A 25675-nucleotide genomic window follows, 5' to 3' on the forward strand; every position below is an offset into this window, starting at 1 on the left:
GAGAAGCCACCACAATAAGAAGCCCACACACCACAACAAAGAGTAGCCCCCACTCGCCATACTAGAGAAAGCCCGCGTGCAGCAACGAAGACCCAACACAGCCAAAAATAAATAAAATTAAATTTAAATAAATAAATAAAGTGAACAATGTAGTACATTCACAGTGTACTAACTAAATATATGATTCACTGCCTCTATCTAGCTGCAGAACATTTCTCCAAAAGGAGACCCATTAGGCAGTTGTTCCCTGTTCCTCTTTTCCCCCCAGGCCCGGGCAACCACCAGTATGCTTTCTGCCTCTATGAATGTACCTAATCTAGATATTTCATGTAAATGGAATCATACAGTGTTTGTCCTTTTGTGTATGGCTTCTTTCACTTAGCATAATGTTTCCAGGTTCATCCACCCTGTCGTATGTATCAGTACTTCATTCCTTTTTATGGCTGAATAATATTTCACCTCTACCTTTTTGCGTTTTCTTCCTCAGAACCTCCTGGGTTTCTCTCAACTCCCTTTCCCCTCATCCTAGTTAAAATCCTACTGCTCTTGCTCTTATCTAGCCAACTGTCCAGGATTCCAGCTGCTTTCCATCTATCACATTTCACTTTGATGGTCTGAGCCCTTGACTGGGTATATCCCAGTTTGGGGTTATTTGCAAATATGCTTTCTGCATAACTTCCTCTTCATTCAGTTCCTTGATCAAACTGTTCACTAGAACAGCCTAATGTGAGTATCCCTGCCTTGCCTGGCATCTAGAGGTCCATTCACCATTATCCACAGGATGCTGGGAGGTGCTGTGCCAGATGCTGTGCTGGTGTCAAGATTCCTCCCTTCTACGGTTCTCCTTCCCCGTAATCTCCCACCCCTAACTCCTCATTCTTTACGTTTTCAGCTTTAAATGTCACCTCCTCTGGGAAGCTGTCCTCACTTGCATCCGGGTCAGGCCCGCCTAGTCTTCACTGTCACAGCCCCTGTGCTTCTCCTTTGGCAGACTTATCATACCTGTAAGTTAGCTAGCTCATTGTGTGACTATTTGTTGAGTACTTGTCTTCCCATCTCCTCTGCGATACTGTAAGGTCCAAGACAGCAGGGACCACATCTTTCTTTTCTCTAGCCCCTAGCGTAGTGTCAGGCAAATATTAAGTGCTCAATAAATGTTTTCTGTGAAAAGACTGTCTAGTAAATTTGCTCACTGAACCTTAGCAGGCAAAATCTGAAGAAACCTTGGGTCCACTTGGGTCCACTTTGAGCAGCTTCTGGGGTAGCATTCTGAGCTGACTCACTCGTCCTGCTGTCCCGGCCCAGGGCCTTGATGGTGCTTACTTGTTATTTTCATATAAAGAAGCAGCAAAGGGCTTTGGACTAGTTGCAAGAATTATTTTCCATGAATTATTTTTAGAAATCAGTTCCTTTTGACTGGGGGGAAGGGGATAGGAAGGAGATTGAGTGGGATTGGTGAAAAGAGGAAGGATGAATTTAATCTCTTCCTTGGTGCCCTTTTCCTGGGCAATAAAGTGTGATGAATGCTGAACAGCAAATGTAATAAATGTCTCAATATCTTGGCTGGGAGCTAGTCTAATTAGAAGCCATATGGCCTCTTCAGCTCAGTGGCTGTGAATTTATTTGGGTTTCATCCAGGTGAGTAGCAAGAACAGTTAAGCAGTCAACAGATTTTCCTGTGCCCTGAATCTCACAGTTTTAGATCCAAGGTCAACCCACTAGAAAATCTTCTCCCTTAAACACTCTATTTCCTCTCCTTCAAAAAAGTGGGGAAATCATGACTCTGCAAGAAAATTTTTGAGTTTAACGGAGTTTTCAGTCCACTGCTTGCAGCTTGGAAAAAAATTGAGCTTATCTCTTGTATATTTGGTTTGCTTTGCCAGGGTATTTAGAGATAACAGGTTTCCATTTATGCTCATTTCTATACCTTCTTCCTTCCTTTTCTTTTTTCTTCATTTTTCTCTTTCTTTTCCTTCCTTCCTTCCTTCCTTCCTTCCTTCCTTCCCTCTCTCCCTCCCTCCCTCCCTCCCTCCTTCCTTCCTTCCTCTCTTTCTTCCTCTCTCTCTCTCTCTCTCTCTCTCACACACACACACACACACACACACACAGACACACAGGGTCCCAGGGAATGGTGTTCTACCTCAAGATGTTCTGTAAAGCCCTCTTGACTGGTAGAATTCTGACTGCATTGTGGCCTTTATCTAACGGAGGAGTATAAGGTCTAAATGAGCTTGTTTTAAATATAACACTCAAAATTTCACAAAGTGGAACTTCTAATTTGTGAACATTTGAAAGGAAGGGAAATAACCTGGTATCTGTCACCTTTATCTTTCAAGCTTCAAATTTTCCAAGACAAAAAAGGGGGTATGGACAACCCCCCAAGACACTGTCTCTCTTCTATTTGCTCCTAATTGATTCATAAGAATAATAAAATTCCCCTGTGTTCCTAGAATGCCACTGGGATTATATTTTTATTCTGAGAAAGAGATGGGAATCAGTTTACAAGTTCTAAAATTACCAGGGAATATTGAAGATGCCACTGTTTTGAACTTCCCTCCTTTATTTCTTAAGGGTAGAAGTTAGATTACACTCTTTCACATACTTGAAAGAGACACAATAACCCAAGCAAATCTCTCCTCTCTACTAGCAAATCCCACCCTGTACCACTAGTCTTGAACAGAAACTGTGTTTCTGTGGCTTGCAGCAACTCTGTGTATAATTATTGCTAGCCATACTGGCATAACAATGGCTTTAGAGATAACTCCTATAGCTCACTATCCCAATTTAATTGCTTAGGGGACATGAAGATCCATGCCAGACATGGTGTCACACATTATGAATGTGTCCAGTGGGCTCTGATCCTGGAAGTATTGGGTGATGGAGGGGCAACAAGGTTTGAAATGTGTAGTCAGAATTGGTCTGTGGAAAAATTTCTTCCAAATTTACATCTTATATATGAAATAAACTAGATAGGAGTTTTCTTAAATCTGATAACAATCCCTAAAAAGTTAGACAGCATTATCAATAATGAGTTGTAAAACTGAAACTTTTCTAATCTACCAATAATAAAAAACAAATTTTGAAGAAACATACTAGAGGAAGGACAGTAATTTTTCTATTCTCCCTAAGGAAATGATATTAATGAAATTATTATTAAGTGAAGAGGCAATCAAAGAATACGCGCCCAGAAAGCATAGGGGGAAAGTATTATAAAGGTGTGTCAGGCAGTTAATTAAGTTGTTGCTGTTTTTCAAATTTTATGATATTTAAGACATTTATCAGTTTTTAAGCTTTGCAATTTTTTTGTAATTTCTTTTTTTCATTATAAATAAGTATTCACTTTCAGATCTAATTTTGTATTTGTAATTTGATATTCTTTTTCCCTAAAAGGACTGTCCAAATTGTGTAAGTTTCTGGCCCTTGAAAACCTTCATTAACTCTGCGTAGGAGCTTTTGAATATTTAGGAATAGGATAGAGCTTTTCCTTTGGCTTAAGACTAACAGTAACACAGTCAAATGGGTTCGTGACCTACTAAGTCTGGAATCTGACCTCTGCAATGGAATTGGTAGCTCCGGGGTGTCAGAACTGGGAACAGTGAACGGCATGTAGATTTATCACCAACAACTCTGCAGGAAGGAAATCTGGGTGGAATTTGGCACTGAGTATGAATTTCTGTTCCAGAAAAGAAATCTTCTGCAAAGAAGGTCTGCTGAAATGCCCTGGTGGAGCTTTTATCTAATTTAAAAAGGAAAGACTTTGAGGCTTTTCAGAAAAGTGTGGAACACTGGATTTGAGGTATCTAGGTTCAGCTCACCTAGACTTGGTTCCCGCACTATAAAGGAAAAGTTAAGATAAGCTTGACACAGTGGGTGCCGATGACAGTACTCTCCTATCTAACTGCCCCTTCCTATCCTCTGTCAGTGACTGGACTGGGTTGATGGATATTGTGGGAGATCCTATGAACAATGGGCCCAGCGACCCCTGACATGATCTAGTAACAGTTTATCTCCCTCAGAAGAGCAGATGAGGTTAATGCACCGGGCTCATCATTCTTCAGCAACTTATGCCGAAGTCACTGGCTCTTCCCTGAAGAAGAGTTCATACGTGTGTATCTGTTTAACCCATTTACGAGTAATACAGCTTGCTTGCTGTTTTTGGTGTGTATGCCCTGTTAGAAGATTTGTCATTTTATATCCCAAATGAAGCAAAAGAAAGTTGTAATTGTATTTCACGGTGGGCCTACAATTTGGCTCCAGGGGCAGTAACACAAAATGGTAAGAACAAACCCCCTGTTTGCCAGACTGGCCACCCAGTGGTCCCCATGGAAAGGAATCACAGCTTGCAGGAAAATCCCTTCTGTCCTCTCTGATCTCCCAATCCTAAAATGGCCTGAGACGAAGTACAATTCACGTGACTGAAGACTCCCTTCCTTAAGCTGGACTCAGGGTGGGTAATAACTGGATATTACTTAGCATCACATTGGATAGGGAATTTGAAAGGATCTGGAAGCCTTTAAACAGTCTCTCCTCTGTCTGATGTCCTGGAATTTCTGCTTCATTGTGATCAAAGGAATCAGAGTACGGTACACGAAGCGCACCATGCCTAATTTCCGCAGTTCTGACAGCAGCGCGTCAGTCTGAATTGTTTATTTGGCTGTCCAGGCTTCTTTGTGACTTAGCGATGAAGTCTGTTACCCAGAATAATGATGCATTCTGCAGGAGAAAATGACAGTAGGATTATGGCTGCAAGACAGAAAGGATGATGGCAGGTTTGACTCCAGTTTGTTTAAACAAAGGCATTTCCCAGAGAATATGAAGTATTCCTGATGATGTGAATTCTGTGAGATTGTTGTCTTTCTTTTACATTTTTTCGTTATCATTGCTGGGTCTAGTGAACTTGAAGAATCAAGTAATCTATCACGGCCATGCATACACATTGACAGGCATGTGCAGGTGGTTTAACAAAGCAAACAGTCCCGTTTGTATCAGACAGTATTCTTGATGCTGGTTTGAGGCTAGCTCTGAATGTGTGGTTTTGGAAGGAAGCTGCATTTCTGGGGAAGAAAGACTACCCTCCCCCAGTTTTACCCAAAACTCATTATCAAGTAATCAAAAAGAAGGAAAGTCAAGGGTTGTTGACTTCTCCTGATGTCCATTCCCTTCTATCTGAATAGAGATCCTAAAGTAACAGGCTGAAATGCTTCTCCTGGGAGAAATTTCTACCTTGGTTCTCCTACCCCTGGGCACTCCCACCCAAACCTCCCTGAACCCACAGTTCACTCTTTTGTAATGCGACTGTGAATTGTGCTAGCTTTGCCTTGTGATCAGCACATTTCATGACTTCTTTCTGACAGTGTTAGGTTCTGCTTTTCTCTGTGGCTGGTAAAGGTAACTGTCCTTTCATCCTCTCCAAAAGAGGTACCAAAGGTAAAAGTCTACGGCATTCCCCCCATTTGGTTGTTGTATCGCTCTCAGTTTAGTGATGGCCATCGCCATGGGGCCTGGTGCTTGGCCAGGCCTATGAAGAGACACCCCCTACTCTGTTCTCATCTTGCTGTACCTTTTTCTATGTCAGTCTTGATCTGCTCCTCAAGATCCTCTGGGGACACATAGAAGTCCTCTTCTGGCATCGATGACTTAGGCCGGCAGCGTCCACAGCAGCAGTTGCAACAGCAGCACAGACAACAGCAGAAATAGCAGCCGGTCAAGAGGCCAATGATGACAAACAAAGTCTAGGGGAACCAGAGGCAAAGCAAAACAGGGGTGAGGGGTCGTGGGGTGTAGGAGACCCCAGAAATCAAGTGTGGACCCATGTACCTCCAGAGACCTGAAGGCATCACAGTTCACCCCAGACACCACATATTCACCCTCATCCTTATTCCATGGAGGACTATCTTTTTAGTTTCCTTGGAAACAAATTCCTCATAAAGTTTCACCTAACAAGTTAAGCCAGGAACAAGTGACTTGCAGCCAAATAATGAAGTATGACATTTTCTTCTTTATTCTTAAGCCATGGTGATCATTATTAAGAGCAGAGCAAACAAACCAACAAACATAACCTCTACAGGTCACATGGGCTAACCAAGGGCACTGAATCATTCTCACCAAGAAGAGCTAGGGTTAGCCAGTCCTGACACCACCACATTCCTCTCAGTCACCACGTCCTGCAGTCTCTCTCCTCACCATCTCTGCCCTCTCCCCATTGCCTCTCTCCTGACTGGTAGGGCTTTAGAATGGATCCCCTTATCTCTGCTCTGGATACTTCAGTAGCCTCCTAACTGACCTACCTGCTTCCCCTCTTGCCTCTAGCCCACTCTGCACATCGCTGCTGGAGCTTTCTGACATGTTCTCTTGAACCCATGCAGCGACTCTCCTGCCTCTTAGAAAAGGCTGGAGCTCCTTATTAATGGTCATCTGGCCTCTTCCAGTGCCTTCCCTGCACCAGCATGGCCCTGTTCCTGCCATCCTTGCGGAGCTTTGCTCTCCCTATGGAACCATCTGCCTAGACACCCACTGTCCCATTCTCTAGTCATCTAGAAAATACCCACTCCGTGTTTAAGATTATCTCAAAGATCCTCTGTCTGACATCTTTCCTGATCCCCATGTCCTCCAGAACAACTACTCCCTCCTTTGTGCCCCAACTGCATGCCATACAAATGTCCACCATAGTCTTGTTTTGTTGACACTTTAAGACAGTGATGAGTTTATAATTCTGTCTCAGACTGTGAACTTCTTCAAGGCTAAACTATATGTTAGTTGTTTTTCAATCCCTCCTCTACCTAAGGATTTAGTACCTGGAGTGTGGTAGACAGGAAATGCCTACTGAATTAATGAAGGTATTAATTGATTAGTAGATAAACAAATGATTTGTTCCTCCTAGTGAACAGCACCAGGATTTCCCCACGAGCATATAAAAGGTTTCCTCACTAAGTTTGCCATAGCTAAAGATTAAAAGACTAAACTCTCCCAATCCAATTTGAAGTGAAAACAAGCCCATTTTTGTTAATTGAGCAAAATAAGTTTATGATTTTATTAAAAGTATGTTATTTGAAATAGAAAGTGATTTTATACACCCTCACACCTATAATCTTTTTGCTATGGATTCTCTACATCTTCAGAGTCATACATTTCTTAAATTACTCTGAAAAGTATAAAAACACTTCCTCCTCACCAACTGCCTCTAAGACCCTCCTGTGCAGTGTTCCTGAGCCAGTGCCCCAACAAGCACCCCGTTTTTTTTACCTACTTTTGACCTTTTTTGCTTTCACTATTCCATTCCCATATTTTTTCTCCTCTCTGAAAATTTCCTTTGATACATGTATTGTTTTGTTCTTTATTCCAGCTAGATTACTTGCCTGTTGCAGAAATAGCCTTGCCTCATCCTCGCGGTGCTTAGTGCAGCACAAGGCATAAGTAGGTGTCCACTGTTTTTAAAATATTTTCAAATTGGTACACTGACTCATACATGTAATGCACACTTAATACATGATCACTATGTGCCAGGCCACTCTAAAGGGCACTGGGCAGTTAGGCTTTGGCACAAGCAGAAGGGGAAGGTAGATTTCTTTGTAGCCTTATTTTTAAAGAGCCACATCAGGAATTATTTTATGTATATCTCTTACACTACTGAACAGCTTCTGCTTGTCTATATGAATTTTGATCAATTTTGTCAACTTCCTGGGCAAGGAAATCTATTCTCCTTTTTATGCAGGTAGGCCCCAATATGCAGTCAGGTGCTAGTGTGTGAATTATCTAGAGCTCCAGATGTACCTTCCCATGGAAATAGTGTCATACCTGGGGGTTGGGTTCCCACAGAAGCCTGTATTTTACATAAACATTCAGACTATCATCATAAATGACATTGGCAGTATGTACACTCTCATTCGAAGTTCCACATCCCCGAGGCAGAGACTTGTCTCCCTCCCAAGTCTTGAGTGATAAAGAAAGGAGGTTTCAGTGGGAGTCCCAGTTATCCCCAAGAAAAGGAATTCTGAGGACTGCAGAAGGCAAATGAGGCCTCAGGCTGCAGACTCTCTCTCCCCATGCCTATGAACAAAAACATATTCTCTCTCATCCTGCATATATAAAACTATTCAATTTAGGAAGATTTATTTTAGTGGAAGAAAGTAGCAATCAGAGTACTACTGAACATGACATCTGCCTCTGGAGATCTGCTGTTTCTTTATTAATTACAACTCATATGAGTGTGAGTTCATCTGATTTCACAAAATGTGTGAACTGCGAACTTACTACATGTATGTGAACTGTCCAAAAAAGACGCAGATGGACTATATGTATGATTTATATGTAAATATACTTTTATCAGAAGATAAGGATATTAATACTCATAAACAAATATAAAACTATCACCAAGCATGCATGTACTAGGGATTCTTAGGAAATCCCACAAAATTTACTGTCAAAAGTCAATTCCGGTCGCACTAAGTCCTTAAAAATCTTGCCTTTTTCTTGACTAGATATCCTTTTTCTCTCTCTCTCTTCCTCTCTCTCGCCAACTCAGTGTGCTGCCCTATTTAATTCTTACCTTTTTCCCCTCATTTCCTTCTCCACTACTTCCCAGCAGGCTCCATGTGAACCTATGACCTAATTACCATGTATTCTCCGCAGTACTGTGTTTGCTGATGTAGCCTATGCTATAGATAGGAAAGTACATGGCTAAATTTGTCCCATAAGAATTTTTAAACAGTTGTCACACTAATAAATTATTTTAGGTTTTTAGCAATGAGTCAGTTCTTAATTTGTCATTATGGGGGTAGGGAGGGCAGTCAGAATTAACCTGAGGCTTCAAATTCAAATCTAATTAATGTCTAGAAGTATTTTAAGTCATGCTGTATTTTATAATTACTTGGTGAGCTAAAGCAAAAACGATCCTTAAATAACAGCTCCTTTTATCTGTAAGAGTTTAGTAATATAGCAAGGTTAGACTTTCTTTGAGATGGAGTCTAAAAGAGTGACTAATATCATGATCTTCTAAGAAATTGTTTTCAAGAGAAACAAACAATCCAATTCACCTTTGCCCACCAGCTTGACAGCATGAAGTAGGTATTAACATTTTCATCTCCAAATTGCTCGGCCACATAGAGTCCCAGTGATCCGTACTTGTCGTATATGTTTCTTTTTGACGTGTCAGTTAGTATTGTGTGGGCGTTGTTGATTTCTTTAAACCTCTCAGCAGCACCTGGATCATCTGGATTCTTGTCTGGATGGTGTTTCAAGGCCAATTTTCTTTTAAAATTTAAAAAAAAAAAGTGAGGAAAAGTGTTACTTGACAGGTATTACAACGACATTTTAGAAGGGCATTATTCATTTGTACATCTTTTATACGTGTAAATACCATGAAATGTTACATTTCATAATAATGTTGATTCAACTAAGCAAGTTTCCATTAAGTGTTGCCTCGTGTTTCTAATGTGCAGGCACCATAGTATTGTTTCTCCCCTCACATCCTCAAAGGAATTCTCAGTAGCTGCATAGCTGTTGAGTCTTAGACATTTTTCTGTTGGCAAATATGTGAAGTTTATTTTTACCTGGAAGCTCATCAGTAGCCCACCTCAACATGCAGAGGCCTTTAAGAGTTCCAGCAACAGGACCAGTTTATACCACAATTTCATCTAGAACTGGAAGACGTTTCCAGAATTAACAAAACTTCACACCACATATTCTAAAAGTTAAAACTCAACTGTCAAAAAAATAATCTCTGATTTATACACCCTTGAATAAATATTATGACCCTTTCACAATTTTTTTTACAAATCCTAACTCCCTTTTGTTTTTATGGACAAATACCGTGACTTACCTTGTATTCAAATGTGTATTTGACCTCTTTTCAAATAGGTCTTCCCATTTCAAATAATCTGTAGAAATTTACTTGTGAGTACAAGGCCCTCCCTCCTCTGTGGATCATAAAGCAATTCCACAAGGCTATGAGTGTGTGTTGTGTTGCATTGTGTGCGTATTGGGGGCAGAGGGGTGATTTGTGAGTGTTCTTTATTCTTCAGTTATAATCAAGTATTAAAAATGTAAAATGGGGCTTCCCTGGCGGCGCAGTGGTTGAGAGTCCGCCTGCCGATGCAGGGGACATGGGTTCGTGCTCCGGTCCGGGAAGATCCCGCATGCCGCGGAGCGGCTGGGCCCGTGAGCCATGGCCGCTGAGCCTGCGCGTCCGGAGCCTGTGCTCCGCAACGGGAGCGGCCACACAGTGAGAGGCCTGCGTACCGCAAAAACAAACAAACAAAAAAAAACTTTTATAATGTTTACTACATGCCAGGACTATTGTAAGCCTGTTATAAATATTAATTCATTAATCTTCACTGCAGCTCTATGAGACTGGTATTATAATAATCCCGTTTTACAGTTAGGAAATTTAGCCACTGAGAGGTTAAGTAATTTGTCCAACATCATACAGCTAATAATTAGAACCAGGCTTTGAACACAGGCAATCTGACCCTGAGCATTATGCTGCCTCCTACATATTTTTGAATTAGAAAAGTAAGACATTGCAAGGACTTTGGCTTTTGGTCTAGGTGATGTGGGAAGCTCCTGGAGTGTTTTGAGAAGAAAAGTGGTATGATCTGATTTTAGTTTAGAAGGATCACTCAGTCTTGGAGAGGACAAAGGCAAAAGCAGGAGACTCTTTTAGGGGAAGTTCATGGTGGTTTGGGCCAGTGTGGTAGTGGATGATTAGTTGGAAGTGGTTGGATTCTGGTACACTTTGAGGGCTAGCTGATGGATTGGTTGTGGGATGTGAAAGAAAAAGAGGAATGAGGGGTGGCACCGAAGTTTTGGCTTGAGCAACTGGAATTTTGGAGTTACTATTTAAAGAGTTGGCAAGAGATTTTTTTTTTTGGTAGTAGGAAATGATTTGCTAGGATTCACAGTTCTATTTTGAACACCTGTGAGATGCATATGAGACTTACAAGTGTGACAGAGGTAGAGAAATATATGAGCCTGAGTTCAAATGAGAGTTACTCTGGGAGATGTGCATTTGGGAGTTCTCAGCAGGTAGATGGTATTTAGAGCCATGGAACTGGAAAAGATTCCCAAGTGAGTTAGATCCAACATAAGTCCAAGGGCTGAGCTTTGGGAAGGAAGAACTACAGAGGAGATGAAGAAAGAAAGACCAATGATGCAGAAGGAAAAATCCGGAGAATATGGGGTGATGGGATCCAAGTGAACAAAGTATTTCAAAGAAGAGGGTGGTCACCTGTGTCAAGTACTATTGACAGGTCATGTACAATGACAACTAAGAAGTGATCACTGGGTTTAGTGTTACAGAAATCTTTGGTGACCTTGACACATGCACACACATAGCACGTATACACATGCATATATGCACATACACACACAGGCAATTGTATATATGTCTTTATATAGGGAAAATAAAGCATAACAATAAGTAGAAATAAAGAGAAAAATGAAAGTTTATAACCATGCTTAACTGTGATTATAGCTGGGATTATAGGTGATTCTTTGTTTATTCTTGTTATAAAAAAAATATACATACTACTTGTGCAGTTTCCTTCTCTAAGTATTTTTAAGCTCCAGTTAAAAATTTTATGCTCCTTTAATAACTGAAAGTTTAGAGTTTGTTCCCTTAAATGACCCACTACCAAATTAGAGCGGGGGAGGAAGGAAGAAAGAAGTCCTCAAACTTGAATAATACAACAATCATTATCAGAAAGTCTCAAGTGGATTCTTTAAGCACATTAATTTTAATGGCTCAGTATTCCTGGAATTCTCACTCCGTGCCCTGGAATACAATTGCAGCATTTTCCCCTACCAGTTCCAGAGATCATGTCCAGGCCAACCAAATGCAAAGGCTCTTACTTCTGCCCTGAAAGAAAAAAATCCCTGGAAAATGCCTCTTTACATATATTTCTTTATTTCTAGGGTTCAGTTGTAGACCGATGCACACTACCCAAGACTTATCCGGAGAAACGTGTCATTTTAAGCTGCTTGGATCTTTGTCAGCTTTCAAGGGCAGACGCACTCAACTATTTATCACATTCCTCTAACAATGGAGCTGGCAAATTCAGAGGGCTGGAGCATCTCCATTTGTAACAAATCCAATTCCTGGTAATCAGCAGCATTCTGACTCCTCTTGGCAGATGCTCTTGGCCCTGAGGAATCCTCAGGAAATGTGGCTAGCAGAGGCAGCTGCCAAAGTTACACAATTGCTCAAGGAGGTAGTTGATCGATGACTCACCCCCTTGGTGGTGTCTGTACAGCAGGAAAACACGTATGGAATTTAGGGTGAAAGGAGAGTTGCTTGGAGCACATTTAAATATAACATTGCCTATTCACTTTAAAGATCTTCCTTATAATTTCTCATTTTATACTTAAAAGTGATGCAGTGTTCAACCAGAGCATGAGCCTTTAATTCCAAATCTTTCTATACTCTTAGTCACTGTTAATCTGGTATGGCTATAACTAATATTAGAAATAGCATCAATACCTGTAATTTCCACTTCAAAATCCAATAACAGCTTTCAACTGAGTGGCAGATAGGATCAATGTGGATTTATAGTTGTAACTACCAAAGGCTCCTAAGATCTACCTATTTTGAGGCAGTGGAATAATTCTAAGAATTGTAATGCCCAATTCTCTTTCTCACACCATCTAACACTCAGGTGAGATCTACCTACTATTCTCTACCAGTCTGTGAATCACCTAAGACCCAGTTCTGACCATGTTGCCCCAGCTCAAGACCAAATCTATCTCCATGGGGTTGGAATGTCAGAGGAGACCTTCTTGTTTGGAAAGGCTGGCCCTGAACCTCAGGGAACTAAGTTCCATCATGACATAGCTGTATCTATAGCTGCCTTTCCCCACTCAACACATTTTTAGCTGCCTTCTCCAATTACCTTTTGTTGCTTCCTATTTCAAAGATTTCCCCATTGCTGTGTGACTTTCTGCTAAACTCCCTCAGCCACAAAGTTTATTGCCCCTCCCGTGTCCCAGAAGAAAGCTACCTGCTACCTAAAATGAAAGAGTAGAAGAGGGAGGGTGAGGCATTGGTTTCTTCCTATATCCTAGAACCGTTAAAAGTGCCCTCGTGGCAGAGGCAGCATCATCAACAGCAAAGGTAGAAAAAAAAAAAAGAAAAAAACCTGAGCTCATATTAGATATAGACTATTATTTCTAGGAAAAAAACTGACTATAACGGGAAGAAGGCTGGTGGTAGATAGGAAAATGAACTGCTATAAACCAGAGTTTTCAGGTGAAAACAAACCCTAGACTAGTAACCCTACGTGTTTGGCAAGTATTGCAACTATGGAACTTAATAGTATGTCTTCATAGTAGAAGTTCAGCGGAACTCTTGTGCCCTCTTGGACTCAGGCAGCACCCAAGTGAAAGTATAAGAAACCAGTATATGAGTTCCAATGCACATCTCCCTGACATTTAGTATTGACAGACATTTTAATGTTTGACGGTCTGGTAGCTTGAGTGTGTGCGTGTGTGTGTGTGTGTGTGTGTGTGTGTGTGTGTGTGTGTGTATATCCCTTTGTGGTTTAATTTGCATTCTCCTAATTACTAATGAGGCTGATATATATGTCATTTGGATATCCTCTATTTAAGTGTATGTTGGTCTTTCACCAGTTTTTAGTTTCATGTTTAAAATGAATTTGTAGGATTTAAAATATAGTATTCTATATATGAATTCTTTGTCAGTTTATGTATTGCATATGTATTCTCTGTTTCTAAGGCTTTTTTGTTGTTGTTAGTTTCCTTATGGAAGCTTTTGGAGAACAGAAATTCTTTTTTTAACTGTTTTTTTTAAATTTATTGGAATATAGTTGATTTACAAAGTTGTGTTAGTTTCAGGTGTACAGCAAAGTGATTCAGTTATACATTTACATATATTCATTGTTTTTCAGATTATTGTCTCATATAGGTTATCACAGAATACTGAGTAGAATTCCTTGTGCTATACAGTAGATCCTTGCTGGTTATCTACCTTATATGCAGTAGTGTGTGTATGTTAATCCCAAGCTCCTGATTTATCCCTCCCCGCTATGTTTCCCCTTTGGTAACCATAAGTTTGTTTTCAATATTGGTAGGTCTGTTTCTGTTTTGTAAATAAGTTCATTTGTATCATTTTTTAAATTAGATTCCACATATGAGTGATACCTTATATTTGTCTTTTTCTGCCTGACTTCACTTAGCATGATAATCTCAAGGTCCATCCATGTTGCTGCAAATGGCATTCTTTCTTTCTTTTTTATGGCTGAGTAATATTCCATGGTATATATATGTACCACATCTTCTTTATCCATTCCTCTGTCGATGGACACTTAGGTTGCTTCCATGTCCTGGCTATTGTAAATAGTGCTGCAATGAACATTGGGGTGCATGTATCTTTTCAAATTATGGTTTTCTCTGGATATATGCCCAGCAGTGGGATTGCTGGATCATAGGTGGCCCTATTTTTAGTTTTTTAAGGAACATCCATACTGTTCTCCATAATCGTTGTACCAATTTATGCTCCCACCAACAGTGTAGGAGGGTTCCCTTTTCTCCACACCTTTTCCAGCATTTATTATTTGTAGACTTTTTGATGATGGCCATTCTGACAGGTGTGAGGTGGTACTTCATTGTAGTTTTGATTTGCATTTCTCTGATAATTAGCGATATCGAGCATCTTTTTATGTGCTTTTGGCCATCTGTATGTCCAGAAATTCTTAATTTTAATTAGTTTAATTAATCAATCTTTTCCTGAATTAGGGAAGATATTGTCTTATAAACTCTTTAAAACCTTTATAGATTTGCCTTTCACATAGAAGTCAATGACCCATTTGTAGTTGATTTTTTAATGTGGTAGAAAGTAAGCATACAATTTCATTTTTAAAATATGGATATCCAATTATCCTAGCATCATTTATTAAAAAGATAAAATCCTTTCCCTGTATTTTAAATAGGATCTCTATTCTACTCCATTGGTCTATTTGGCTACTTCTGGGCTAATAAAGTCTTGAATATTATACCTTTAAAATATGTCTTAGTATCTTAAAGAGCAAGTTCTTCCATATTGTTGTTCTTCAGGAGTTCTGTGGCTGTTCTGGGCCCTCTGTATTTCCACATACATTATAGAATTAGTTTGTTAGTTTACACACACACACACACACACACACACACACACTCTCTCTCTCTCTACTGGGATTTTTATTACAATTGCATTTGACTCTATAGATTAATTTGGAGATTGACATTTGTATGGTATGTCTACTTATTTAGAACTCAAAGTTTATCATTTTACCATTTAGGTTTTGCATATATTTTATTAGCTTTATTTCTAGGAACTTATTTTTGTGTGGTTTTGATATTAAAATATTTTTCTTAATTTATTGCAGATGTAAAAGATTTTTATATATTGATTTTTTATCCTACAAACTTAAGCTCATGTATTAATTTTAATAAATTATAGGTTCTTTTGCATTTTCTACATACACAATCATATAATCTGCAAATAATGAATTTTTTTTCATTTCAATTCTTATATCATTTTATGTTTTTCCTTATTGTCCTGGCTAAGACCTCCAGTATGATGTCAAGTAAGAGTGACTAAAGCAGACATTCTTCTTTCCTTCTTCTTTTACCAACTCACTAAGAATGAATGAATTTTAATCAAATGTTTTTTCTGCATCTGTTGAGAAGATACATTTTTTCTTTTTTAATCTGTTAATGTGATTGATTTCTTAGTGTTAAATGACACTTGTGTTCCTGGGATAAACTCAACTTAATTATGTATTATTTTACTTATTGCTGGACTCAGTTTTCTAATACGTGCATTTAATTCTGTAAATTTCCCTCTAAGTACTACGTTAACTACATTCCACAAGTTTTAATATGAAACATTCAGTTTTAGGTATTTTCTAATTTTAATTGTGGTTTATTTTACCCAGGAGTTATTTTAAATTGTGCCTCTGAATTTTCAAACATATGGGGATTTTCTAGCTATCTTTTTATCTTTGCTCTCACTACAGTGCAGCTTGATTGCACTGCAGTGAGAGAACATATTCTATATGATTTAAATCCTTCAAAATTTGAGATTTGCTTTATGGCTCATTATATGTTCAGTTTTTATACATGTTCCATGTGTACTTTAAAGAATATGTTTTCTGTACCTGTTGGGTGCTTTGTTCATATATAAGAACAATAAATTTTCTTTGCTAATTTTTTTTGTTCAAATCTTCTGTATTCTTTGCCATTTTATTGTTCTACAAGCAAGGTATGTTAAAATTTCCCACTATTACTGTAGGTTTGCATATTTCTCCTTATAGTTCTGTCACTTTTTGCTTTCTGTGGTTTAGGCCATGTTCTTTAGAAGTATACAAATTCTCAACTGTTATATATTCCTGGTGAATTGAACTTTTGTCATTATGAAATACACCTCTTTTTGCTAGTAATACTTTTCATCTTTACTTTGATATTAATAAAACTACACCAGCTTTCTTTGGGTAGGCTTATACATAGACTATATTTTTCTCTCCTTTTATTTTCAAATTTTCTATATCCTTATGTATTAGATGTGTCTTTTGTAAACATACAGTTTTGGGTTATTTTATTCACAGTGACAAATTTTTCTTTTAATTGAAGCATTTAGTCTATGTTTACTCTTAATCTAATTGTTGATTGATTACAGGTTAAATCTACCACTTCATTATATTCTTCTGTCCCATCTAAAGTATTTTTCTTTTCCTCTCCTTTCTTGCCTTCTGTTAGATTGATTATTTTTCATTATTATACTTTTTTCCCCTCTGTTGCTTTGGAAAATGCACAATCTTTTATTATTCCTTTTGGGGTTCCCCTAGAAATTAGAAAATCCCTGACTTATCAAAGTCTAAAGTCAATGTACTTTCGTCTTTCTCCAAGACAATATAAAAATCTTAGAACACTAACACTATTACTGTCTTCCCAACTTGTGTTGTTGGTAGCATGTACTTTAATTCTGTAAATCTTTTAAGCCCTCAAAAAATGTTATTTAATACAATTAGTATATAACTGTCCCTCAGTATCCATGGGAAATTGGTTCTACTATCCTCTGTGGATACCCAGATACGTAGATGCTCAAGTCTGATAGCTGGCCCTCCATATCTGTGGTTCCACATCTGAAGATTCAACCAATCATGGATTGTGTAGTACTGTGGTATTGGGGGAAAAAAATCCACATATAAGTGGACCCATGCAGTTCAAACTCCTGTTGTTCAAGGGTCAACTGTATGATGATATTTCATACAATTAGTATTTGTGTACATTTCCTCACATATTTTCCAATTTTGTTGCCATTAGTTATTTCCTGCATCACTGACCACACACCTGGGATCATTTTCCTTCTGTCTGTGAACACTCTTTAGTATCTCTGTTAGCGTAGATCTGCTGATGACTAATTCTTACGGCTTTTGTTTAGCTTAAAAATGTCTTTATTGCACCTTCATTTTTGAAGAGTATTTTCCCTGGATATAGAATTTTAGGCTATCAGTTATTTTCTTCCATCCGTTTTCTTTCATCCAGATTTCAGTTCATTGTCTTCTGGATTTCATTATCTCTTGAAAAACTCTGCTCTAAGTCTAATTTTTGTTCTTTTCCATAGGGGCTTTCCACCTTTGGTTTTCAGCAGTTTTTCTGTGATGTGCTTAGATATAGACTTTTATTTCTTCTGGTTGGCTTTTATTGGGCTTCTGGTATATATGGATTGATATCATTCATGAACCTGGAAAATTCACATACATTATGTTTTCAAATAGCTTTCCCCTTATCCTCTGTCTACTCTTCTTTTCAGACTCCAGTTGCACTTATCTAAGATCTTCTTAATAGATCCTCTATGTATTTTATCTTATTGTTTTGTTTTTTGTCCTCTGTAATTCTTTCTGGTTATTTTCTTCTGGTCTGTTGTCCAGTCAGCTCTCTGACCTGTTAAACCTTGCCTTTGAATTCTTGAATTTCATTGTTGTATTTTTTTTTAGTTGTATAATTTATGTTTATTTAAAACATCTGGAATGTCCCTTTTCATAATTTTGAGTTCTCTGTGAAAATTCTCAATCTTGTATTTTATCTTCTTGATCATAGATGTTTTAATGTCTTTCTCTGATAATTCTAATACCTGAGTTTTCTGAAGCTCTGTTTCCGTTGTCTCCTTTCGGCTGATTCTTGTTCTTATTGTCTTAACTTGTGTCCTTGATTATCTCTGGTATGACAGATATTTAAAACTTATAAAGAATAATCGGAGTACTAAGAAGATGTTATACCAGAGAGAATTTTTATGTCCTACTTTCAGATGTCTGGAGGCATTTACAAAACTGGGATCATGTTAATCCAATATTAGGAACTGAGATTTTCTCAGTCACCCAGATGGCTCAAAGTTCAGTTACAGTCCATACAAGGGTGGTGTTTCCATTATCTGTTTCTGTGTAACAAGCTACAGTAAAATTTAGTAGCTTAAACCAACAAGCAGTTTATTTATTTGCCTACCACGTTGTAATTGGGTAGGACTTTGTGGGGACAGTTTGTCTTTGCTCTGTTTGCCTTTGACTGGAACTGCTCAACTTGAACTGAAGGATCTGCTTCCAAGATGCCTTCACTGACCTGCTGGTAAGTTGGTGCTGGCTGTGGCTGGAAGCGCAGCTAGGGCTGTTGGCTGGGCACTCTGTTCTCCTCCACGTGGCTTCTCCACGTGGCCAGGTGAGATGCCTCACAATGTGATGGTCTCAGGGTAGTTATATTTCTTAAATGTTGTCAAAAGTAGATTGCAAAAGTAGAAGCTGCTAGGCCTTTTTAAGATTTAGGTAAATCATCACTTCTGTCATATTCTGTTAGTTAAATCAGGTCAGAAAGCCAGCCCAAATTCTAGAAGACTACACAGGATATGAATACCAGGAGATATGGTTTTTGGAGGACTACCAAAGTAATTGTTAACCACAGATGGTTTACTTCCATTTTTGCCCTTTCTCCTGGGGTGCAGCACTTTGGAGTCTAAATAGAATTGCAGGATTTCCATTCTTATGGGGCCAGGGTCCTGGTTTTTTCCCCCTTCTCTGAAGGCTGAGTCCTGCTCAGCCTCTCAGCTTCTCTTCTCCCATATCATGACCTAGTAAGCAGCAATTCTTTACTCTCAAATGCTTTTAAGATGTACATATATAAATATAATTTTCCTTTCAGTTTTTCTAGTTTTTAGCAGAAGGGAGAACTGGTACTTTACCTAGCCAGTGATAACCAGAAACTCCTGATTCAGAAATTCCTGGTTATCTTTCATGTTTATATTCGCTTCTTTCAACTATATGTTAATTTCACAAAGAGCTTTTTACCACTGTTATATGAATGAGCCAAAGAGTGCCTCTGTGTATTGACCCCTACATTGTTTATTTCTTTACTGCACACTGAGACCCATTAGCTCAAAAGCCCGCCAGTGTCAAACTCAAATTTTCATACATTCAGTTATTTTTATTTTTTGACCACACCATGCGGCTTGTGGGATCTTAGTTCCCTGACCAGGAATTGAAACCAGGCCATCGGCAGTGAAAGAGCAGAGTCCTAACCACTGGACTGCCAGGGAATTCCCTCAGTTATTTTTCAAATAACCCAAACAAGCAGATTGCTAGAGCCTGTCTACTTTACATATCTGCAAGACTCATCCCACATCTGCTGGCCATTGGTAAGACCAGAGCGCTATGGCTATAAGACTCCAAGCTGCTATGGCCCTTTGGAACTCTCCGACTCAGAGACTCCGCACTGTGCTCCCCAGTGACACCACCTAGGTACATAAGCCCCCTTTCCAACCTTCCTCTCACCTGGGTGTTCCCTTGACCTCCTGCCTTTTTGATGATAACCCTCATGCCATAAGCCTGTGGATGATCTCATGCTGTGAGGAACTTCCCCTCTCATGCAACCCTGTTCAAGCACCATCCAGTAAAGCCTGTTGTGTTGCTGGCTCTTATGGTCATGTCTTTTCCGTTGACCAGCCGCTAAATCTCTCAACTGCCCACAGCCATTTCGTACGTTTGTACTGAGTACAGTTTCCCTCCTCATAAGACACTTTAATACAGTAAGGTGCTGAGAAAAAGCTGGAATGAGAATGTAAGTGGGACTCAAGGAAGCAGGAGCCACTGGGCCAGGATTAGTGTAGAGTCAAGGGACAGAATAGCAAGGTCAGGGCACCATTTGACTTCACATTGCAAATAATGATGCCAATACTACCCCTACTGTATAATTATTTCTGAAACACCTGCTGCCATAATGCATGATTCAAGTACCTTGACTACCAAGGCTTCATCCAGGGTCCTCTGAAGGCCACATTACACAGTCCTGTGATTTCCTCACACGTACAGATGGAATATCTGAGCAGCTCACCCCAGAAATTGTTAAAGTTTTCTCTGGTTTTCTGGGATCCACAGTCACATTCAAGATTCAAGACAGATTGCATGAGGTAACGATGGGAACCATAATTGATGGTCTATTTCAGAGAACAGTCCTTTCTCTCATATAGAATGACATCGAGAGTCCAGTGCTGACCTCTAGTGGCAGTTGAGACAGTGATCCCATCGTGCTTCAATGATCCCTTGCCAGATTTTTTTTTTTTTTTTTTTGCGGTACGCGGGCCTCTCACTGTTGTGGCCTCTCCCATTGCGGAGCACAGGCTCCGGACGCGCAGGCTCAGCGGCCATGGCTCACGGGACCAGCCGCTCCGCGGCATGTGGGATCTTCCCGGACCGGGGCACGAACCCGTGTCTCCTGCATCGGCAGGCAGACTCTCAACCACTGCGCCAACAGGGAAGCCCCCTTGCCAGATTTTTACTAGAATTTTTACTTCATGAGGCGTTATGCTTGTTTTTTATTTTTTTAATATGACTTAAAAATACTTAAACTTCTGAAAAGTTCAAATGCCAACTGATAGAGCTTTGTTTTAGGTCATTTTCTGATCACTACAATTCTTTTCTGTGGCTAATTTTAAGAGCAGCTCTTTACCCTCCCTAATAAAATAGGATAGACTATAATATTTGTGCAAACACAGTAGATAAAATGTGGCCAATATTAGAAGTATTTGTCTATACCAGTCATAAGAGTACTACTTTAGGGGATGGAGACCTGAAGTTCGGACACCAGTAGGCCTCTGACAGCCTTCAGCAGGCCACTAAGATTGTGTGCTATATTTAATCCTTTTCCCCACAGCCTACGGCTCACCCAGAATCTGAGAGCTGCATATAATACAAAATCTCAGTATCTGGCCCAGGTTCCCATCAAAAGTTTCTGTGCCTCTAACCTTATTACATTTCCTGGGGAAATTTTTACGTTCTTGTTTTTTCAAAGCCGGCAATCTCTGTTGAACTCTGAACATCAAGGGATCGTAAGACCAGGATGTAGGAGAAATGGCTTTACAAACCTTGTCTCCTTCTTCCAACAGCAGCTCCAGCCACTGGTTCTTGTCAAAGCCTTCAGAAGGCACTTGCTCTCTGTAAGCCTTCCTCCTGCTCGCTCCCTAGCTCAAGCTCAGTAATAGTGTATCATGTCAACGCCACAGGCAGGTCCTGGTAATTACCTGTAGCAGGCCCAGCCACTGGCCCTTGTAGGGCTCCCAATGCTCACTTTCTTGTCCTCCCTAAACCCATTTCCCCCCAAACCAATATTTTAAAACTACCAGGATCTATTCTTCTAGACTGTCAATTTCACTGACTCAATTTCCTTGACTATTTGGACTCAACCTCATGGTCATACTGTAGGAGTGCTACTCAAACCAATTTATTCACTTCCTTAAAAGTTCTGATTTCCTGTCATACCTCCAAGGAGATGACTCTAGCTATCCACTACTTCCACTCCCATTTCTGGGAGAGCAGTATTGCTGGAGAAGATTGCAAAACTATGCAAATCGAGGGCAGTAAAGACAAACAGCTTCCCCCCTCTCCACAAGAAACCTCATTTCCTACTTCAAACGGGGTTAAAAGTTCATTAGAAAGAAACTCCTTCACACCCTTTTACTTCTATACTTCTGCATAATTGCACCCATCTTTCCCTCCTCCTGTTATTTAAGGGAAGAAGAACCTCTCCTTTTTAAAATTAAATTTGCCAGTGTGTTCTAGACTCTATTTATCTGGGCACTTTCCTAAATCCTGGTCCATCAGTCATCAATCTCTACCCCCAACTCCAGTATCTTCAATAATGTCTTCATTAGCTCCTTCTCCTCAGCAAGCAAACATGCTCATTGTTTGTTTGTTTGTTTTTATAAATTTATTTTATTTATTTACTTTTGGCTGTGTTGGGTCTTCGTTGCTGCACACGGGCTTTCTCTAGTTGCAGCGAGCGGGGGCTACTCTTCATTGCGGTGCACAGGCTTCTCATTGCGGTGGCTTCTCTTGTTGCGGAGCACGGGCTCTAGGCATGTGGGCTTCAGTAGTTGTGGCTCGCGGGCTCTAGAGCGCAGGCTCAGTAGTTGTGGTGCACGGGCTTAGTTGCTCCGTGGCATGTGGGATCTTCCCGGACCAGGGCTCGAATCCATGTCCCCTGCCTTGGCAGGCAGATTCTTAACCACTGCGCCACCAGGGAAGCCCATGCTAATTGTTTTTTAAAAAGGGAAACTATTTTTTTTTTGCCCTCCCCTCCCCTTCAAATTATTGAAATGTTAATTATCTCCTCCTTCCCTTCCCCATACACTTCTTCAAAGTGTAGTTTACACAGGAAGGTTGCATTCTCAATATCCATTCACTCTTCAGCTCACTGTAATCTGACTTCTACTTCTAGGTCTCCGCTGAACTTGCGCTCCGTTCCACAACATCCTAACTGAAAAATCCAGTGGCCCATTTGCACCTTCATTCTACTTGGCCTTTCTGCAAGGTTTATTGGCCACTCCTTCTTTTCTCTTGGCTTCTAGGATGTTTTCCTGATTCTTCCCCTGCCCTGGCTGGGAGGCTAGGCAAGGTAGTACAAACATGTGGGTCCCTTAGGGCCAAGGTTGGCAGGAGTGTGTCTTATCCAAAGTGACCAGTGCACCGAAACAAGCGGTTATTCAAACACCGAGTAAGGATAGAGCAGACAAAGAACTGGGAAAGCAAGAGCAGGAACTGGAGTGTAGCGTGAACACATCAGAGACAGGATTTGATTCACTCCCTACAAGCCAGAGGATGGCCACTTCTCATAAAAGGACCAAGAACAGAGTGGATAATCCGACTGTGTTACTACAGTCATCTATGCTTATCATTTCTCCTCTGCCCACCAGTTAAATCAGTGGTTTTCAACATCTGGTATTAAAAATCGTCTGTGAAGGGGTGTTCTTTTTAAAAACTCACATGTCGTGTCATATATATGTCTTTCCTTTCTTTCTTTTTCTTTCTCTAGAACTTTTCTACATTGCAAACTGAAGCTTTGTATCTGTTAAACAACTAACCATTTCCTCCTTCCCTCAGTCCCTGGAAACCACAATTCTATGTTGTTTCTTTAAGCGTGACTACTTTAGATAGAGATTTGTTGTTTTGTTTAATGTATACGTGAATTGCTAGCTTCAAAGCTGTTTAACACTTTATTAACAGCTTTGTTGGAATGCTATTAAACTATTAATTATTTGATGCTTTTTTTCCTATGGTAAATAGCTAAGCACACTGTACAATATTAATGGCAAAGCATTATACACATACAACATCAAGTTATGACAATTTGATCTCTATTAAAAACATTTATAGCCTATTCTTTTTGCTTTTTTTATTTTGTATTTTCCTCCAGGACTTATTTTATAACTGGAAGTTTGACCAGCTTCACCCATTTCACTCAGCCCCAGCCTCCACCTCTGGCAACCACCAGTCTGTTCTCTGTATCTATGAGTTTGGGGTTTTTTTAGATTCTACGTATGAGTGAGATTACACATTATTTGTCTTTTTCTGAGTTTTTCACTTAGCATAATGCCCTCAAGGTCTATTCATGTTGTCAAAAATGGCAGGATTTCCTTCTTTTTATGGCTGAATAGTATTCCATTGAATATATATCACATTTTCTTTATCCATTTATCCATTGATGGACACTTAGGTTGTTGCCATGTCTTGACCATTATAAATAGCGCTGCAGTTAACATGGGTACAGATATCTTTTCAAGTTAGTGTTTTTGTTTTCTTTAGATAAATACCAAGGAGTGGAATTGCATGGTAGTTCTATTTTTAATTTTAAGAATTTCCATACTGTTTTCCATAGTGGGTGCACCAACTTATATCCCTACAGTGCCCACAGGTTCCCTTTTCTCCACATCCTCACCAACAGTTGTTATTCCTTGTCTTTTTTTGTGTGTGTGCTGTACGCGGGCCTCTCACTGCTGTGGCCTCTCCCGTTGCGGAGCACAGGCTCTGGACGCGCAGGCTCAGCGGCCATGGCTCACGGGGCCAGCCACTCCACAGCATGTGGGATCCTCCCGGACCTGGGCACGAACCTGTGTCCCCTGCATCGGCAGGCGGACTCTCAACCACTGCGCCACCAGGGAAGCCCTTTCTTGTCTTTTTGATAATAGTCCTTCTAACAGGTGTGAGGTGGTATCTCATGGTGGTTTTGATTTGCATTTCCCTGATTATTAGTGATGCTGAGCATCTTTTCATGTGCCTGTTGGCCATCTGCATTTCCTCTTTGGAAAAATGTCTATTCAGTTCTTCCACCCATTTTTCAGTCGGGTTGTTTGTTTTTTTGATGTTGAGTTGTATACGTATGCAGTTGTTTTTTAAATAAGATAGGAAAAAAGAGGAATTACAAACAAACAGATTAATTCTGTCTTTTATATTTACCTATGAAGTTACTTTTACTGGTGTCCACTAATTCTTCATGTGGGTTCAAGTTAGTGCCTAATGTATTTGCATTTCAGCCTGAGGACTCCTTTTAGAATTTCTTATAGGGAAAGTTTACTAATGACTCATTTATTTATTTCTCTAGAAATGTGTTGATTTCTCTTTCATTTTTGAGGGATAATTTTGGTAAATATGAAATTATTGGTTGACATATATTTTCTTTCACACTTTGAATATATCATCCTACTGCCTGCCTTCGGGCCTCATAGTTTCTAATGAGAAATCAGTTGTTGATCTTACTGAGGACCCTTTATACATGATGAGTCGCTTTTCCCTTGCTGCTTTCAACGTACTTTTTGGCTTTGAACAGTTGTTTATGATGTGTCTCAGTGAAGATTTTCTTGAGTTTATCTTACTTAGAGATCATGGAGCTTCTTGGATGTGTAGATTAATATTTTTCATCAAACTTGGAAAGTTTTCAGCCATTATTTCTTCAAATATTCTTTTCTCCCCTTTCTCTCTCTTTCTCCTCTCCTCTGGGACTCTTATTATGTATGTGTTGGTATGCATGATGGTGTAGGCAATGAAATTGACCTATTTTCAATTTCACGGCTTCTTTCTTCTGCCCACTCAAATCTACTATTGAGCCCTCTAATGAAATTTTCATTTTAGTTATTGTACTTTTCAACTCCAGAATTTCTATTTTGGTTCCTTTATATAATTTTTATTATTTTGTTAATATTCTGTATGTGATGAGATATCATTTTTATCCTTTAGTTCTTCAGGCATGATTTTCTTTAGCCTTTGACATATTTAGCTTATTTAAAGTCTTTGTCTAATATGCCCATATTTGGAGCTTTCTCGGGGACAGTTTCTGTTGATTTTTTTTTCTCGCTGCATGTGGGCCTTTCTTG

The 25675-nt window shown here is 39.6% G+C and overlaps 1 protein-coding gene across 1 annotated transcript in view; it reads right to left on the minus strand.

The window, feature by feature from the left end:
- Positions 1–25675, minus strand: part of DNAJC5B (DnaJ heat shock protein family (Hsp40) member C5 beta) — a 48043-nt gene that overhangs the window by 7809 nt on the left and 14559 nt on the right. The window contains exons 2-3 of the mRNA XM_022595380.3: positions 9033–9246; positions 5561–5732 (exon numbers count right to left, since the gene is read on the minus strand). Of these exons, the coding sequence (XP_022451088.2) occupies positions 5561–5732; positions 9033–9246 (386 nt within the window). The remainder of the gene's footprint in view (positions 1–5560; positions 5733–9032; positions 9247–25675) is intronic.

Source organism: Delphinapterus leucas, chromosome 17 (genome assembly GCF_059928025.1).
Source record: "Delphinapterus leucas isolate spDelLeu-1000000601 "Yukka" chromosome 17, BTC_Dleu_Yukka2, whole genome shotgun sequence".
NCBI classification, from domain to species: domain Eukaryota; kingdom Metazoa; phylum Chordata; class Mammalia; order Artiodactyla; family Monodontidae; genus Delphinapterus; species Delphinapterus leucas.